The 19,246-nt window shown below is 40.8% G+C and overlaps 1 protein-coding gene and 1 long non-coding RNA gene across 4 annotated transcripts in view; one reads left to right on the top strand and one right to left on the bottom strand.

Annotated features, from left to right (window-relative positions):
* Nucleotides 1–19,246, top strand: part of LOC126911257 (uncharacterized) — a 59,701-nt gene that overhangs the window by 844 nt on the left and 39,611 nt on the right. The window lies entirely within an intron of this gene.
* Nucleotides 1–19,246, bottom strand: part of LOC118263151 (seminal metalloprotease 1) — a 30,508-nt gene that overhangs the window by 3,459 nt on the left and 7,803 nt on the right. Inside the window, exons 1-6 of one of the 3 annotated variants that reach the window (XM_035574961.2) lie at nt 6,302–6,558; nt 6,016–6,054; nt 5,030–5,182; nt 4,159–4,268; nt 3,460–3,655; nt 3,169–3,305 (exon numbers count right to left, since the gene is read on the bottom strand). In XM_035574961.2, coding sequence (XP_035430854.2) covers nt 3,169–3,305; nt 3,460–3,655; nt 4,159–4,268; nt 5,030–5,182; nt 6,016–6,054; nt 6,302–6,404 — 738 coding nt within the window. In that variant the 5' untranslated portion in view covers nt 6,405–6,558. Of the gene's footprint in view, nt 1–3,168; nt 3,306–3,459; nt 3,656–4,158; nt 4,269–5,029; nt 5,183–5,459; nt 5,550–6,015; nt 6,055–6,301; nt 6,559–19,246 lie in introns of those variants that run through there. The other 2 variants (XM_050697271.1, XM_035574962.2) reach the window with 2 other exon arrangements.

Below are 19,246 nucleotides of genomic sequence, written 5' to 3'. Positions count from 1 at the left end.
ATACATATAATAAAATTGTAGAAAAGTACTGTCTGTACATTGAAAATAAAAATAAAAAAAATAGCAGGGGTTATTGTTATGTCGATGTCGAACCCAAAAATGTAATTAACTTTTTTTTTGTCTGTTTGTCTGTGCACGCTAATCTCAGAAACGGCTGATCCGAGTTGGATGCGGTTTTCACGAATATATTGTGGTATGCTTCAGTTATGTTTTAGTGTTTGTTTCATGTCAATCGGTTCATAAATAAAAAAGTTATGTCAAATTAAAGAATCACGTCGAACACTATTCTATGCTTATACACCATTAATCTCCGCAACTATTTGACGGATTTGGTTGAAATTTGGTACAGACATAGTATAGAACCTTAGAAAGGACATAGGATATTTTTATTTCATAAAATAAAAAATAAATTTATTCCGGACATACAGCGCCATCTATTGTTTAATTCCGTACTTATAATACGGAATTGAACAATGTCGAGCTGTTCCTATACTCCGTAGATAGATGGCGTTGATCGCGCAATGGTGTCATTACAATTGTTCAGTTCATGTTATTGTTTTAATTCATTGGAAATTTGTTTTTACAAAATAGTAAAAAGCAATGAAAAATATAATATAATACAACTTTTAGTACAAAGAAAACGCTCTAACGGAGTATAGATAATTCTATGTCGATCGTTATGTTGCGGTAAATCTGATTAATTGAAAATTATTAATAATTTTACTAAATTATTAATAATAACCACACGTTTTGGTAAATGTGAATAATCGATAGAAATTTATTACTTTTAGTAGTAATTATTAATAATTCACGACACATATTGGTAAAAGTAATAAAATAAATATAAACCCAATGTTTTTTGACCAGCAGGTACTTATTTATAATATTAAACACAGTCTTACGACTATATTAATTAGAAATCATACAAACAAGGGGCCTTGTACTTGCTTTAAAACGAAAGGACAACAAATTCACATATTCTGAACTAGAATATTAAATAGTGCCCCCTTCTAGGGCACATTTATCTAGGCTCGCTGTCATTTCAGCGGTAAGTCCCCTGTTTGAGGAGTAGGTATTAACAATAAAATTATTTTAAAAATCAAACCTACCATCAAACTTATGCAAGAAAGTCTTTCGTGGTACATAAAATTGTAACAAAAAAAAATTAAACAATTATTGATTCATTAACAAAATCAACACGAATCCTAAAAACAATCATATTTGGTTTGCCTGTAAATCTTCTGTAGCACATATAAATGCAACAAATTAGAAAGTATGAATTTTAAAAGTATTATCATAGAATTCAACAAATATTTGTTGTGCAAGTACAATATATTGCCGTTTAAATTTAAATAAAAATGACATCTTGGCCACTTATTACATTTATCACTACTAGGGTATAATTATTAATAATAACCGACAAATGTGATTAATTTATCACTTTTACCAAGAGTTTTGGTAATTATTAATAATAATAGATAACTATTAATAATTTTCAATTATTCACTCTTACCGCAATCGTTACACGACTTCTGTTCATGTTATTGTTTTAATTCATCGAAAAAAAGTAAATAAATAGTAAAAAGGTACGAAAAAAAATAATATCAATATAATAAAACTTTTAGTACAAAGAAAATGCTCTAACGGAGTATAGATAATTCTATGTCGATCGTTACACGACTTCGGTTCATGTTATTTTTAATTCATCGAAAAAAAGTTAATAAATAGTAAAAAGGTATGAAAAAAATAATATCAATATAATTAAACTTTTAGTACAAAGAAAATGCCCGAACGGAGTATAGATAAATAATCCGAGTTGTCTTTATCCTCGATAGATGGTGTTGGGATCGAAATAGATCGCACTATGGTTTCGTTACATTCATTTGGTTGGGTATCGGCCGAGCAGTTTCGTAGTATTTGTCAATTAAAAAGTTAATTTGTTGGGTTTACCTGGTTTTCTGGTTAAATTATTAAACGTAGGTTTAGTTTAATATCGATTATTAGTAGTTACTGTAGTTAGTTTTTAATGGTTTGGAGGACACGGCGCGGCATACACTCGAAGAATGTTCTGCATGGGCAGAGCCGCGCCGTGAACTCATTGCAGTACTCAGCGGGACAGACCTCTCACTGTCGACTGTTATACAAGCTATGGTCGACAGTGAGAGTGCATGGGACGGAGTCGCTTCCTTCTGTGAACAAGTCATGTTGGCAAAGGAAGCGGCGGAAAGGGAGAGGGAATCAAGATCTTTTACCTCCCGCCGTAGACGCACTAATCGTCAGCGCCGTGAGGCGGCAGCCGATCTACGACCTCCATAGGAGAGGCCTGCGGGCGACTGACTAGGGGAGTCAGACGTCCGCTGTATAGGCGAGAGTAGGCGTTAGCGTAGTGTTCCACGCGCGCTACTCGAGGAAGGGAAGCAGCCTCCCAGGGCCGCTAACGTGGCGGGACCTGCCGCAAATGTAGCGGTAGGTCGAAGCGGGTGCGGTGAATCCGTGAGGGCAGCCCGGATCACGGCCACAGGCAGTGGAGGAACACCGCGGTGGTTTTAGCCGGTAAGAGTCCGGCACACCCCCCCCCCCCCCGTCGTCCCCACGGCGTGGGAAGTCCATGAGAATTTCCATCGCGATACAAAAAAAAAAAAGTTAGATTGTTTAATAAAATTGTAAGTCTAATTTATAAATTAATTAGATTATATTTAAGTCGTTACTTTTAAATATAGTTTAAGCTTGATTATTATAGCATAGAGGATAGGTTGTAATATAATTTCTTTTTTCATTGTTATAAATTCGTAATTCGTAGCTTTCTTTAATTCTTTAGTTTTAAGTTAGTTTTCATCTTAATTTCGGAAAGATTATAATATTTCTTTAGTTTAAGTCCGTTTTTAAACAATTTTTTCAATGCCCTAAGTGAGTATACATCTATTAAATTCAAACGCAGAGCTCATTATGTTGATTTTTGAGGAGTTCCCTAGAATATCTTCCACATCACATTTTTGAAGAGATCCCGCGAGATCGGGTACTATGTGGTTAAAACCAAAAATTTGCCGGAAGTCACTATTCCACGCGAACGAAGTCGCGGGCAAAAGCTATTATTAAATAAAGTTGGAACAATCAGAAGGGAAAAGGTAGCTATCTATTTAGACATAGGTATATTATGTAGTTTTTTACCTTTAGTGGGATAATAGTGTTGTTGCCGTTAGCAGTAAATGCTGATTCTGTGTAGTGCAATACACTGTTGTAATCATACGGTACTCCAAAGTTAGTCACATAGTCACTGTCGTCTTTTATGAAATTCTCTTCGTATCCTGTAAGCATATTCAAAATACACCATCACCCTAATTATATGACTTATTGAAAGAAACCCGTTTCTAATTTAACTGATAGTTATTAAGCGATTAAAGCTTGTACTCTTTGCTACAATATAACGGTTACCACACTCTCACGGCTCACCATACTCACCAGGTTGTACATTGTCCCATAGAACATCGATATAATCGTCTCTATCATAAGTACTATGCATGTGACGGAATCCAAGCGTATGCAGCAGTTCGTGTATGATGGTACCGTGTTTGAAGCAAGTGTCAGCTAATTCGATAACTTGAAGATCTGCGTGATAAGGTGCATATCCCACCTTTGCAGAACATATATCTGAACCCTAGAAGCAAGGCAAGTTTAAGGCCCCATCTGCAATACGGCAAAACTGCGGCGGTTTTCACCGTCCGCGTCATAGACCTCCCTCATACACATCTCTCGGATTTTTAATAAACAATAGGCTACTTTTATAGAGTCAAATTTATCGAAACTTCAAAAGCAATATTTTGGCATCAGTGAGTAAAGTTCCCTAGGAAAAGGAAGATCCTCCGACCAGGCGAGGTGATCGTGCCTAGCAGGCCATCTGCTCTACTGTTGTTCGTTGGGAATTTCTATTATACATATATGTATTTATTCGGATGTAAACTTTTTTTAATTTATTTAACGTTGCCCCACACTAGGATTCCCCCTGGGTTGTGGGTGCGTTTACAAACATACAAGTTCACATACTCATGACACCCAGAACCGAAAGAACAATATTATGTGGATCACACAAAGAGTTCCTCCGTGCGGGAGGTACTCATAAGGTACATAAATACAACACCAATTATTAAGAAAAATATTTACTTTTATAATGACTGCATGTTCGTCATCTGTTTCCCTGGGTCGGAATATAACACACGAATGATTCGCTATGTCCGCCATAGCAGCGTTAATTTTAGACAGTTGTTCTTCATCTGTGGCAGAGAAATCGAGTATTAAAAAAAAGGATTATTTTGTAAGAAAATTAAAATCGGTAGAATCAAAACGATAACAATAAACAATAACATTAGTTATTGTAGGAACCCTATAAATAATTATGAACAACAAGTTAAGGTAATGAATTAGGTTGGACCTCATCAAAATTGCCATGAGAGGTCAAGGCAAAAATCAGAACATCATTCAGAAGAATGTTTTGAACATTTGTAACGTACCTACATTTTCTGTAATTAAGTACCGTACTTATCTAACGTGATCAATCAATGCCAATTGCATAGATATAGATAAAATTGCAACGCTAACCAGTTAAGAAGAAGTACTGAATAAAGGAGTTGTTAGCTACTCAGTAGCTGGCATGTAGAACTCTGGTGGAGTAACCAAACGTAATAACTAGGTTCTGGGGGCCCGCGCAATATGGGGTCCCGCGCCTGTGCCCAAATTAACATAAAACAAACATCAAATTCGTCCGGAAATTCTTAAATAAATCGATGTACAAATTTACTAGTTCATTTCACAATTAATTAAGTACTTATTTAACGTGATCAATTTCAAGTGCATAGGTAGAAGTAAAATTGCAACGCTAACCAGTTATGACTAGCTACTCAGTTGCTGGCTTAGAGAAATCTGGTGGAATAACCAACTAGCCAAGTTAGACGGTGGTCAAACCCCATCCTATTAAATAAAAATACAAAACTAGATATAATACATACATACAGGATGTTAGGTACACGTTACAAACCAAAGTCTTCCTCATTGATGTGGTACACGACGGTATGGTTTGGCCAGCGTCGAGTTTCATCGATTAAACCATTGCGAGCGAAACTGCCATCTATTGCTTGTGGTTGCGAGTCCGGCATGGCCGTGTCACCCTCGAAATAGTCTCCATATTCACCTGCAATCAATATCTACATAATAAATAGAATAGTGGCGACTGATATGTACAGTATCTTAACTTAAAATAAGTGTAGTGCCCGCGACTTCTTCCGTGTAGAGAGACTTCTAATTCTAACCGAATTTAGGCTAGATGAAGTATATTTAGCCTAAGTTACTCCTTAGTACATCAGCTACCGGTAAAAAAAATCCCGACAAAATCGGTCCAGCCATTTCAGAGATTAGCCGAAACAAACAGACAGATTAACATACATTTTAAAAATGTAACTTGTACGTACCTACAGTGTGGCAGTGCATACAGTAAAAACCGTTTATTTCAATACTACAAACAGACACTGCAATTTTATTTATTAGTCTAGATAAGATGACTGCCTCATTGGCCAAGTGCGACGTAAATTGTAAAAAGTGGGCGTACATTGTACAGTGGTATCACGTGCTATAATGTGCACCTCTGCCTACCCCTTCGGGGATTAAAGGTGTGACGATGTGTCTAGATAAGTAGGTAACTAGGTAATACGTAAGCCAAATTGCTGTGCTCTAACAGGACCATGTACCATAGTTTTAGTAGTAGTTATTTTGTTGTTTTTCATAGTGTTTGTAAGAATTACAAAGTTACCAATACCAATTACAGGTTACGGATATATTAAGTAAACCTCAATTTTATTTTTAAAGACCTTTCTATAGACTCCATACAGACGAGTACTACAGACATATAAATATACATACATTACATACATATGTGTACATATGTTTACCTAACACCCTACTTTAAATTTGGAAAGTACATACACCCTTTTTTACTGTTTTCATTAAGTGTATAGTGAATAGATTTACCGTCCGTTTCGAAGTCCACATAGTCGTATATCGGTGCATCTGTAGAAATAGAAATAAATAAGATTATGCTCAGAACTACAATTAACTAAAAATCACGATTTATTCACGAATATTAATGGAGAAAAGCTCTACTAGTTTCGATTCCCAAAGGGACTCTTCGTCATGAGTCCATTAATGTACGTGAGTAAACCGTATTTTTTTATTAATTTATTATGTCTCACGATATTTATTATAAAAATATCAGAACTACAAGGCTCATAATGGTCATTAAGTACTTTATATTTACCGTCCGTTTCAAAGTCCACGTTGTCGTATATCGGCGAACCTGCAGAAATTGACGTAACTATGATTATACTCAGAACTACAAGTCTCATATGGAACTGTTGCATCTTAAAACTCCTTGGTAACTTCTTTATTCAAAGCACTCATGCACTAAACATTGTAACATTTCTCCACGCCTTATTAACGAGTGATGCCTTAACTATGGACATCAAAATCGATCACTTAAACATCATAGTCGACTCGACGGCGTAAGACTGAAGTGTAAAACGATACTGTTGTAGAACTCAATTAGTTTCCTATAAATAGAACAATTATAAGTCAAGATATAAATGGTTATAGTACCAATAAACTGTCATGGATAGTATTATTTAGTACTCATGAGAAACCTTGAGAGAAAATATCAACTAGGTACAGTTTAAAGCTCGAACCGATCTCCATCTAGTAAACATCTAATAAAATGAACAAATCTGACTTCGCAGTTTTTTACCCGACTGCCAAGGAAGGGTTATGTTTTTCGCGCGTATCTTGTATGTATGAGCCTAATATTCTTTATTACCTCATTTCTTCGAAACGGCTTGATGGATTTCGACAATCAGGGTATCGTTGGATTCGTCTTAATTACCCAAGTGTTCTTAGATATGTGACGTAAAACAAAAACCAACATGGTGGCCGTGAGGCGCCCTAGACAGGAGTAAAAAAAAAAATTTTTTTTTATTTGCTACAATATGGGTATCAAATTAAAGAGCTCATCATGAGGATTCCAAAATGGTATATCACTGACATATAGAAAAAAAAATACTATGTGCAATTATGTTCTTTATTGTCCAAACTAAATACTCGTATAGGTACTACGCGACGCGATTGACTAGCGGTGTCTGAACTTAAAAGTGAAAAGTGATAATAAAAGTACGTCTTAACTAAATTATTTACAATGAATTTATTTATAAATAAAGGACTAGCGACCCGCCCTCGCTTTGCTGAACGTTAAATAAGGAATCTATCTACATAGTCGTTTACCTATAGCCCATGCGACGCGTCAACTGTAAAGACCGTTTTTTGTCTAAAACTAGTAGAAATTTTAAAACAGTGTAAAGAGCAAATTTTATCTTCATTTAATGTAGAAAATTAATAGACTATTTAAAAGGATAAGGATTAATACTATTACGGACAAAAACCCCTCACAATAAAAGATCCAAAAAAAAATTAAATAGTCCACACGACGAAAATTCTTTTAAAGAATTAGACCGTTTACGAAATTTGTAAATAGTAAATTTTACTGCCCTTAATCCTTCTTCTTTTTCTAATTCCTTTACTCTCTTTGTGTTACGCAATCAATCTAAAATAACTGGATCGACGTCTGTTATTTTTCTATTATCTTGGTATTGGAAGTAGTTCTCTCGTGTCGCGGGTGAAATCTTGAGAAACACATAGCCGTATTATAACTAACTAAAAAGTGTTAAATAAAAATAAATAAATTTAAAAAATTAAAAGACCCGACTGCATAAAAAACACTTTAAATAAAAACTGAAAAGTAAAAAACAAGCTTAGTCTAAAAGTGTAGATAGCAATGCTATTACCACAAAATTAAATAATTTCATAATCAATACACAAAAAATAATAATCTTATGCGAAACATAATTGAGTGCAACAGTCGGGACCCATATTGAATGATTTTAGTCTAGTTTATTTACCCATATTGGACCCATATTGAATGATTTTAGTCTAGTTTATTTAATGGGTCCCGACTAGAGAATGCAAATCCGCCGTGTTTTGAAAATCCGGATTTTTAAGAACGGATTTTTGGTCCAATCCGGATTATCCGGATTTTACGGATTTTTCATGAAAATAAACAAATCTACTTATGTTAGTTTAATAATATGAAGTTTTTTATATCCAACATCAGAAATCGATGAAATATCCTGTGACTGTAATGAACCTGTACTTCTTAATACACCAGAAATAAATCCGTTAGCGTCCGATCCAATCGATGTACCAAACTTAGGAGATTTTGAAGAATTCAGTGTTTCTAGCAGTAATTAGGCAGAAAATTATTTTTGAGCAAAAAATAAAAAACTAACGGACTGATTAGGAATTAAAAAAATAACTAAGCATAAAAAATTTAATTACCAAAAATTTATGTAAATAGCAGATTGAAAATTTTTAAATAGACCAGAGGGGGCCTACTCGGGTTCTCGAATCCGAAATTTCGTTTAATCTTCAGTCGTAGGTTTTCTTGATTTACTAATAGAATTACTTGAAATAACGTTTTATTTTTAATTTCATATCAAAACCTATTTATTTATCTTCATTTCATTCGTTTATTTTGGTTCCCGAAAGTTCGCAATAAATAGAATAAAATTGTAGTACGAAATCTGCGAAGTTTTGGACAAAACTTCGTTTTCTTTGAATTAGAGTAGACCTACAGATTAGTTTTAAAGTGCACATTTATTTACTACTAGCTACTTCCGCGCGGTTTCACCCGCTCTGCTTGGCTCCTATTGGTCATAGCGTAATGTTTTATAGCCTTCCTCAATAAATGCACTATTCAACACAAAAATAATTATTTAAATCGGACCAGTAGTTCTGGAGATTAGCGCGTTCAAACAAACAAACAAACTCTTCAGCTTTATAATATTAGTATAGATAGTATAGATAAAGAAAGATGATTGGGCTCGCTGTTATAGCAGCGGTAAGTCCCCTCTTTGAGGAGTGGCTAGAGAGGCGTCATGGCGTCCTCACCTACCGCCTGACGCAGGTGCTTACCGGACACGGAAGTTTCGGTAGGTACCTGTTTCGGATTCGGCGGGAGGAAACGCCCGGGTGTCGGCATTGCGAGGACCACCCAGAGGACACGGTGGAGCATACAGTAGCGGTGTGCCCTGCATGGACTGAGCACCGCCGTGTCCAGGGATGTGATCGGTGGCGGTGATCTCTCCCGTCCGGCTCTGGTTCAGATCATGGCGTGAAGCGAAGGGGAATGGGACGCCGTCTCCTTCTGTGAGAAGCAGTCATGCTAGCTAAGGAGGAGACGGAGCGCGTAAGAGAACGATCCTCCTCACGTCCTAGCCGCCGCAGTAGACACTCCGGGCGTCGGGGATCGCGTGACGATCTCCGGCCACTGTAAGTGCGGGTCTGCGGACGGCGAGCAAGGGTAGCTCGCCGCCCGACCAGAACCAGACCCGTGCGTGCGGCGCGTCGCGTTCCGCGCGCGCCTCAAAGAGCCAGACCACCACAGATGGGGCCCAGCAGGGCTGATGCCCGACCCGGAGCTGCGGACAACGTAAAAGGTTACCGGGGCTCCGGCTCAAAGCAGAAGAAGACACTCCCTCTCGCCTCACCTAGGGTGGGAGAAGTCATTGGATGATTTTCCCCCTCAAAAAAAAAAAAAAGATAAAGAAAGATGATGAAAATTAAGTCTAATCTGACATTACTAAGCCTGAAAACCATGAAGGGAAGTTTCCAATCACTAAAATAACATTAACAGTATCATCCATAGTTGGCTATTAATGACTATTAACTGTTTTTAATCGATTTATTAGCCGAATTATATTAACCGGAATAACCAACACTACCTCTGGAGGACGCGAGCCGCACATACGCGTGATAATTTCATTGCGAATTACGATTTCTTATTATTCAGAAAATCCGCGGATTTGATTTTCGAATCCGGATTGACAACTCGAGTAAAAATGTACGGATATCCGGATTTTTCGGATTACGGATAGTCCGGATTGGATTCCCTAGTCCCGACTGTTACACTCAATTATGTTTCGCATAAGATTATTATTTTTTGTGTATTGATTATGAAATTATTTAATTTTGTGGTAATAGCATTGCTATCTACACTTTTAGACTAAGCTTGTTTTTTACTTTTCAGTTTTTATTTAAAGTGTTTTTTATGCAGTCGGGTATTTTAATTTTTTAAATTTTTTTTTTTTTTTATAGTTTAGCCGGTAAACGACTAGACGGATCACCTGATGGTAAGCAATCGCCGCCGCCCGTGGACACCCGAAACACCAGACACTACCCCTTTGGAGGCTAGGAATATAAGGATTGTTGGGGAATCGGGGACTGGCAAGGGAAGTAATTGGGTCACCTCACATAACACATACTCACACAACGCAAGCATTGTTTCACGTTGGTTTTCTGTTAGGCCGTGGTTATGACTCCGGTCGAGCCGGCCAATTCGTGCCGAAGCATGGCTCTCCCACACTTAAATCGGTCAGTACGTAGCTACTTAGTTATATAGTAAGCTATCCGATTTCTTTCTTATACTTTGCCCGACCCGAGAATCGAACCCGAGACCTCTTGTCCGGCAGTCGCACTTGCACTCAATCAACCAACGAGGCAGGCTTATAGTAACTTCATCAATAAATAATTGGGTACACGTGCGTTATGTGTCGCCGTGTGAGAAAGGTGGAGACCCAATCTTCAAATCAACAAATGGCCGGCAAGAACTTTTGTAGCTCCATGTGTCCATGGCCGGCACTGATAACTTGCCATCAGATTGTTAGCTGTCCTAGTCCGTAACATCAACAGCCTATACATGGCCTCTGCTGACCAAAGGCCTCATCTCGCCTGGAGAAGGTTTGAGCATTAATTACCACGCTTGCTTAATGCAGGTTGGCAATTTCAAACTCACGATGTTTTCCTTCACCGTATTGTCAGTGGTGTCCAAAAATGCAAACTTTAATACATATCCTGTAAAAAAGACCAATACTCGCACCTCAGTTTTTCTACCGTAAAAAGTTTTGAGATCCAAGTCGGTTATTTTATTTAGTCCCTAATTAAGGGACCTACTGTCTTAAGTTTAAATTCTTTTAAATAAAATTAGTCAACGGACGTAATCATGCAATAGACTAAACAATATAACACGAGAAATGTCAACAAAAGTAGGTATACCTAATTGTGTTTTCAAAATTCAGGCTTCTTGTTTTATCCGCAACAAAGTTGTCGAAATTGGCCCGAATGGTTTCGAGAAAAGGATGGCACGGCCGTGCCGCTTTTATTGTTCGACACTGCCGTGTCCCCAGTTAACTCGGAAAAAGTCACATTGGTACTTGCCGTTGCTAGGTTTCGAACCCGCGCCCTCATACGTGAGAAACGTCTTAAACCTCCGGGGCACCACGGCACTGTCCTATCCTGTAATGAAACCGATAAAATGCTATATGGATTACCAGGTAGTGTAGGTACTCCACATTGGCGCTGTCCTACATCAACAAATAGATGGATACACTTAATTATGTAATCACATGTTTTTTTTTCACACTTCACAACTACAACGTAACATTTTCTTATTTAGAATTTATGATTATATCTTGATTTATTTTATTTGTCAATCGACACTTCTTCGTCGTACTCAGCGAACGGATCATCCTCATCGCCAGTTCCATTATTTACACAATACATTCTGTTTACTTTCAATATGTCGCCATGAGAAAGTCCTTCCCGTTGACCAATAGTCACATTTTCCTGTAAATTAGAAAAGTCTATGCCTAATTATTTTAATAATGCAATACAATGCAACGTCACGCCTTTATACAAAAGGGGTTTTTTAAGGGGGGCCAGGCGAAAGGGAGTACCATACTCCGGCTCAGAGCTCCGGTAAACCCGCTAGGTAGTCCGCAGCTCCGGATCAGGCATCAGCCCTAATGGGCCCCTTATGTGGTGGTCTGATGGCTCTTTGAGGAGCGCACAAATTGTGACGCGCCGCACGCACGGGTCTGGTTCTGTTCGGGCGGCGTAGCTTGCTGCGCAGACCCGCGCCTACGGTGGCCGGAGATCGTCACGCGATCCCCGAAGCCCGGAGTGTTACTCACGACGTCTGGGGCTTGAGGAGGTTCCTTTCCTCACGCGCCCTGCCTCCTCCTTGGCTAGCATGACTGCTTCGCAAAAGGAGGAGACGGCATCCCAGCCCCCCTCGCTACGCACCATGGTCTGAACCAATGCTGGACGCGCGAGGCGGTGGCTCCACCGTGTCCTCCGGGCATTCGTCGCAATGATGACACCCGAGCGTTTCCTCCCGTCCAATCAGAAACAGGAACCTACCGGTTCCATGTCCGGTAAGCACCTGCGACTGGCGGTAGGTGAGGACGCCGTGGCGCCTCTAAAGCCACTCCTCAATGAGGTGACTTACCGCTGCAATGACAGTGAGACCAATCCACGAAGGTGAAGGCAAAGGTGCATCTTACGGCACGTAATGCCGCTACCCACTGCGGTACACACATTTTTCACCATTTGTGTTATAAGAACCATGTAATTGGGAGTGAACATATTGCCAGTTGTTTTTTTTTTATTTACCGATTACTCCGTCATTTGTGAACCGATTTTCAAAATTATTTTTTTGCTCGAGAGGCTATACTCCTGAGAGGATCCCATTTCCACCAAGTCAGGATCTGATGATGGAATCCTAGGGAAACAGAGGGGAACTTTCCAAAATTATAGGATAGAGTAATATGTCTATTATGTTTTTAATAAAGATTTATAAATACTACAATTTACCATATATCTGGAGTCGACCTTATGATGGAGCTGATGGACAATCGAGAGAACTCTTTAACGGTTTACAGTAACCACCTTGTGCTTAAGCTTGTATTTTTTGTTAATAAGAACTTTACACTTAGATGGAGTGGGACTGTCGTTGAGGGTCTTATGATGAAATGTAACGTGATTTGTTTTTTATGCATAGGAGGCAAACGAGTCACCTGATGGTAAGCGATCAGCGCCGCCCATGGACACCCGCAACACCAGAGGAGTCACAGGTGCGTTGCTGGCCTTTTTTAAAAAGGTGTATGCTCTTTTCTTAAAGGTTTGAAGGTCGTATCGGTTCGGAAATACCGCCGACGACAGCTCATTCCACAGTTTTGCTGTGCGAGGCAGAAAGTTGCGCGAGAAGCGCACAGTTGTGGCCTGCCAACCATCTATATGATGGGGATGGAAATGCTGTCGTGTGGATGGAATTCCTCAACGGTTTACAGTAACTACCTTGTGTTTGGGCTTGATTAATTTGTATTAATTAGAACTTTGCACCTATGTGGATTATTATAAGTAGCAAAACGGATTTAAGTAGTCTTATATTAAAAAGATTTTATTCTAGGTACCGACTTCAAAAAACTAAAACAAAAAAGCATAAAATGACTAACTGATGGGTTAAAAGTCGGTGCCATAAGCTCATATCAAAATCATTAGTACTCAAAATGGGATATTTACCATGTTTTTTAGTCTTTTCGAGTTTCGAATATCTTCCGTACATCAGTTCATCCGTGATCATGGCGCTTGCAACAGTGCCGAAACATCGGAAACTCGAAAAACTAAAAAACATGGTACCTAAATATCCCGTTTTGAGTTCTAACGATGTTACTAGTAACAACGACAGTTTAAAGACTTATATCATATCAAAATATCTAACTTAATACTCACGAACAATAAGTAGCTTGCATATTAGGTTTGAATGAATAATTTTGTTTAAAACTTATTGGCACCGACTTCTAACCTATCAGTTAGTCATTTTATGCTTTTTAGTTTTAACTTTTTGTTTTAGTTTTTGGTTTTTTTAAGTCTGGTTTTTAAACGCAGATTCATATTAAATAAAGTTTGAACAATCAGAAGGGAAAAGCTATCTAGATATAGGTATATTATGTAGTTTTTTACCTTTAGTGGGATAATAGTGTTGTTGCCATTAGCAGTAAATGCTGATGCTGAGTAGTGCAATACACTGTTGTAATCATACGGTACTCCAAAGTTAGTCACAGAGTCATTGCCGTATTTTATAAAATTCTCTTCGTATCCTGTAAGCATATTCAAAATACACCATCACCATAATTATACGACTTATTGAAAGAAACCCGTTTCTAATTTAACTGATAGTTATTAAGCGATTAAAGCTTGTACTCTTTGCTACAATATAACGGTTACCACACTCTCACGGCTCACCATACTCACCAGGTTTTACATTGTCCCATAGAACAGCGATATGATCGTCTCTATCATAAGTACTCTGCATGTGACGGAATCCAAGCGTATGTAGCAGTTCGTGTATGATGGTACCGTGTTCGAAGCAAGTGTCAGCTAATTCGATATGTTGAGGGTCTTCGTGATTAGGTGCATATCCCACCTTTGCAGAACATATTGTGTCTGAACCCTAGAAACAATGCAAGTTTAAAACTGCGGCGGTTTTTACCGTCCGCGTCATAGACCTCCCTCATACACATCTCTCGGATTTTTAAAAAACAATAGGCTACTTTTATTGAGTCAAATTTATCGAAACTTCAAAAGCAATATTTTGGGATCAGTGTGTAAAGTTCCCTAGGAAAAGGAAGATCCTCCGAGCGAAGTGCTCGTACCGAGCGGGCCATCTGCTCAACTGTTGTTCGTTGGGAATTTCTATTATATATTTATTCGGATGTAAACTTTTTTTAAATTTTTTTAACGTTGCCCCACACAAGGATTCCCACTGGGTTGCGGGTGCGTTTACAAACATACAAGTTCACATACTCATGACACCCAGAACCCAAAGAACAATATTATGTGGATCACACAAAGAGTTCCTCCGTGCGGGAATCGTACCCGTTACACGTTGCCCGACAGCCGGTTACCCAGCCACCGCACCAAGCAAAGTACTCATAAGGTACATAAATACAACACCAATTATTAAGAAAAATATTTACTTTTATAATGACTGCGTGTTCGTCATCTGTTTCCCTGGGTCGGAATATAACACACGAATGATTCGCTATGTCCGCAATAGCAGCGTTAATTTTAGACAGTTGTTCTTCATCTGTGGCAGAGCAAAGAAAGTATTATTTTCTAGGAAAATTAAAATCGGTAGAATCAAAACAATAACAATATATACTAGTTATTGTAGAAACACTATAATATTAATTATGAACAACAAGTTAAGGTAATAAATTGGGTTTGTCCTCCCTAAAATTGCCATGAGAGGTCAAGGCAAAAATCAGAACATCATTCAGAAGAATGTTTTGAACATTTGTAACGTACCTACATTTTCTGTAATTAAGTACTTATCTAACGTGATTAATCAATGTCAATTGCATAGATAAAGGTAAAATTGCAACGCTAACCAGTTAAGAAGAAGTAGTAAATAAAGGAGTTGTTAGCTACTCAGTAGCTGGCATGGAGAACTCTGGTGGAGTAACCAAACTTAATAACTAGGTTCTGGGGGCCCGCGCCATATAGGGGCCCCGCGCCTGTGCCCAAATTAACATAAAACAAATATCCAAAACCATAACAATCAAACTAAACACGCAAATTCGTCCGGAAATTCTTAAATAAATCGATGTACAAATTTACTAACTATTCACAGTTAGTAAGTAAGAAATTCACAAAAAATCTTTTTGTAAACGTTCTGGTTTATTTACGACTTAAATTTCAATAGGCAATGTAACTACAGGCCCCTCTGTTCACATATGCTACGGGCCCCGCGTTGGCTTTATCCGGCAGAGACCAGGTTCAATGGTAGTGACAAAATATAAAACTAGGTATAATACATACAAGGTGTTAGGTACACATTACAAACCAAAGTCTTCCTCATTGATGTGGTACACGACGGTATGGTTTGGCCAGCGTCGAGTTTCATCGATTAAACCATTGCGAGCGAAACTGCCATCTATTGCTTGTGGTTGCGAGTCCGGCATGGCCGTGTCACCCTCGAAATGGATACGCCATCGTGCCGGTTGGCGACCGGACGAGAGGGCCCGATGGATATCCATGGGGGGCTCGGGCGTCCCCGCAGTCTCCAGGCTGGCCTCCCAATGATGTGGCTAACTGCGGCGCGCGTCTGGGGTCGCCTGTGTGGAGGAACATTTCACTGCCATCCTCTCAGCAACCTCATACTCATAAAATGAAAACAAGAGCAAAGAAAAGGGTTCAACAGCGGCTGCACTCCTCTCCCTCAAAGTGCACCTCTCAAATATTCGAGGCTTGCACTCAAATATCAATGCGGTCCATCACCACCTAGAGACCGAGAACCCCACGCTCTTGTTTCTCTCGGAGACCCAGATCAGATGTCCGTCGGACGTATCATACCTGAACTACCCAGGCTTTTCCCTGGAGCACAATTTCGTTCCCCGCGCAGGCGTATGCCTATACGTCCAAGACGGCATCTGTTACCGGCGTCTCCGAAACTTTGAAGACCCCAGTTTTTCAACCTTGTGGATACTGGTGGACACAGGGATGGAGAAAATTCTCTATGCCTGTGTCTACCGGTCGCACAGCGGAGATTTGGAGACGACCAGATTAGCTCAACACCTTGTGGAGACGGCGGATGCGGCTCGGCAGAGGTACCCTTCGGCCCAGTTGGTGTTACTGGGGGACTTTAACGCCCATCACCAGGAGTGGCTGTTCCCATACCAGTGCACTGACCATGCTGGGAGGGAAATGCGTAAGCTTGCGCTAACGCTTGGCCTGACCCAGCTGGTCCAGGAGGCCACAAGGGTGCCCGATGTCGACTCGCACACTGCCAACTGCTTAGACCTTCTGCTGACAACTGATCCAGACAGCTACTCGGTGTCAGTTTCTTCACCCTTGGGTAGCTCTGACCACTGTCTGGTGAAATCCGTATCCACGTACTCCCCACCGGATCCTTGTCCCAGAGGATCTCGGCGGATGTGGCGGTACAAGTCAGCAGATTGGGATGGGATGCGATCTTTTTGCATCCTATCCTTGGCGGCCTGTCTGCTTCTCTACTGAGGACCCGTCAGCTTGTGCGGATGCCATAACGGGGGTGTTGCGTCAGGGCATGGAATACTACATTCCATTCTCGGATGCGACATCTTTCGGTGGGACTCGTCCATGGTTCGATGCCGACTGCAGACGTGCTGAAGCGCGAAAGCATGCGGCATACTTGGCATGGGCGGATGCCAGGCGTCGTAGGGCTGACGATATTCTTCAGAGGAAGAGAGCCTATAACCGGGCTGCCAAGTCATGCAAAAAGGCATTACGGATGGCTCGGTTCAACCACATTGGCCGAATAGGGAACAAACTGGCTTCTTACCCAGCGGGTAGTAAAGCGTTTTGGTCCCTGGCCAAGGCGGTTGAATCGAACTTCTGCCGCCCTTCACTCCCACCTCTCCTGGGGCCTAACGGGACGCTGGCACACACCGCGGTAGAGAAAGCGAACCTGTTTGCTTCTCTATTTGCGGAATCTTCACGTCTTGATACTGGTGGCGCTTTGCCTCCTTCTCTCCATAGAGTTTGCGAGACGAATATGTCAAAAATTCGCATACGACAGAAGGAGGTATATAAGACGTTGCGTAATCTTGACGTGAACAAGGCCAGTGGCCCCGACGGAATCCCAGCCGTGGTTTTAAAAATCTGTGCGCCTGAGTTGTCTCCAATCCTGACACGCCTGTTTCGACTTTCTTTGGAGACTGGTCAAGTGCCGGTTGCATGGAAGCTAGCCAACGTGCAGCCTGTGCCCAAAAAAGGTAGTCGTGCCGACCCTAATAATTACCGGCCCATCTCGGTCACGTCCATACTCTGCAAGAGTATGGAACGTGTACTTAACAACAGGCTCCTGGCATACCTTGAAGGTAACGACCTCCTCAGTGATCAGCAGTATGGGTTTCGCCGCAACCGATCCACTGGGGACCTTCTTGCGTATGCCACCCACATTTGGAGCGAGGCCATCGAGAAGCACGGGGAGGCAATAGCGGTCTCACTCGATATATCGAAGGCCTTTGACAGGGTTTGGCACGACAGCCTTATCGGCAAGCTTCCTGCATATGGACTTCCCGCTGATCTGTGCAGATGGATTGCAGACTTCCTGAGGGATCGGTCAATTCGAGTAGTCATTGATGGCTGCTCGTCTGACCAATTTGGCATCAACGCCGGAGTCCCTCAGGGGTCAGTACTTTCAGCAACGCTCTTTTTGCTGCACATCAACGACCTGCTTAAGCCCGGTATCTTTGGGTATGCAGATGACAGCACAGTTGTTGAAAGGTATGTGTCCGATGCGCGGAGTAGCGGAACACAGATCCGGTCTCAAAGAGAATCCATGGTCGAACGGTTGAACTCGTCCTTGAAGGCGGTTTCCGATTGGGGTGACGCCAACTTGGTCAAGTTCAACGCTACCAAAACCCAGGCGTGTCTATTCTCTGCCAAACGGAGTCAATTCCCGCTGGCTCCGACTTTCCGAAATGTGTCCGTTCCGGTAGCGGATCGTCTTGAGCTTCTGGGCGTAACTCTATCGCCAACGCTTAACTTCGGCTCTTATATAGAGTCGAAGGCGCATCTGGCTGGTAGGAAGTTGGGTATTCTCTCGAAGGTGAGACGGTACTTCACACCGAAACAACTGCTGAGCCTGTACCAAGCGCAGGTTCGGTCATGTATGGAGTACTGTTCTCACCTTTGGGACGGCTCGGCCAAATACCAGCTGGATGCGCTCGAACACATTGAAAGGCGTGCCAAGAGGCTCATCAATGACGATGCGCTTGTGGAGGCCCGGCTTCAAAGCCTTGAACACAGGCGCAAGGTCGCAAGCCTTTCCGTTTTTTACCGGATACATTTCGGAGAGTGTGCGGGGGAATTGCACAACTTGATTCCCCTAGTCCTTTTCATCATCGAACCACAAGACAATCGGCGAGGCGTAACCGCTTCATGGTAGATATCCCACCCACTCGCACGAAGCGCTTCGCTTCAAGCTTCCTTGTGCGAACTGCTAGGGAGTGGAACTCCTTGCCGGAGTCTGTGTTTCCTGATGGGTATAACTTGGGTGTCTTCAAGGCCCGAGTGAATAGGTTGCTTATGGGCAGACGTGCTCCACCGTAGGCCGTATCATCACTTACCATCAGGTGAGATAGCGGCCAAACGTCGACCCATTAAATGTAAAAAAAAAAAAAAAAAAAAGAAATAGTCTCCATATTCACCTGCAATATCTACATAATAAATAGAATAGTGGCGACTGATATGTACAGTATCTTAACTTAACATA

Source organism: Spodoptera frugiperda, chromosome 12, assembly GCF_023101765.2.
Source record: "Spodoptera frugiperda isolate SF20-4 chromosome 12, AGI-APGP_CSIRO_Sfru_2.0, whole genome shotgun sequence".
Taxonomy (NCBI): Eukaryota; Metazoa; Arthropoda; class Insecta; order Lepidoptera; family Noctuidae; genus Spodoptera; species Spodoptera frugiperda.
The sequence above is the reverse complement of the archived record's forward strand: the minus strand, read 5'-3'. Positions and strand labels throughout refer to the sequence as shown.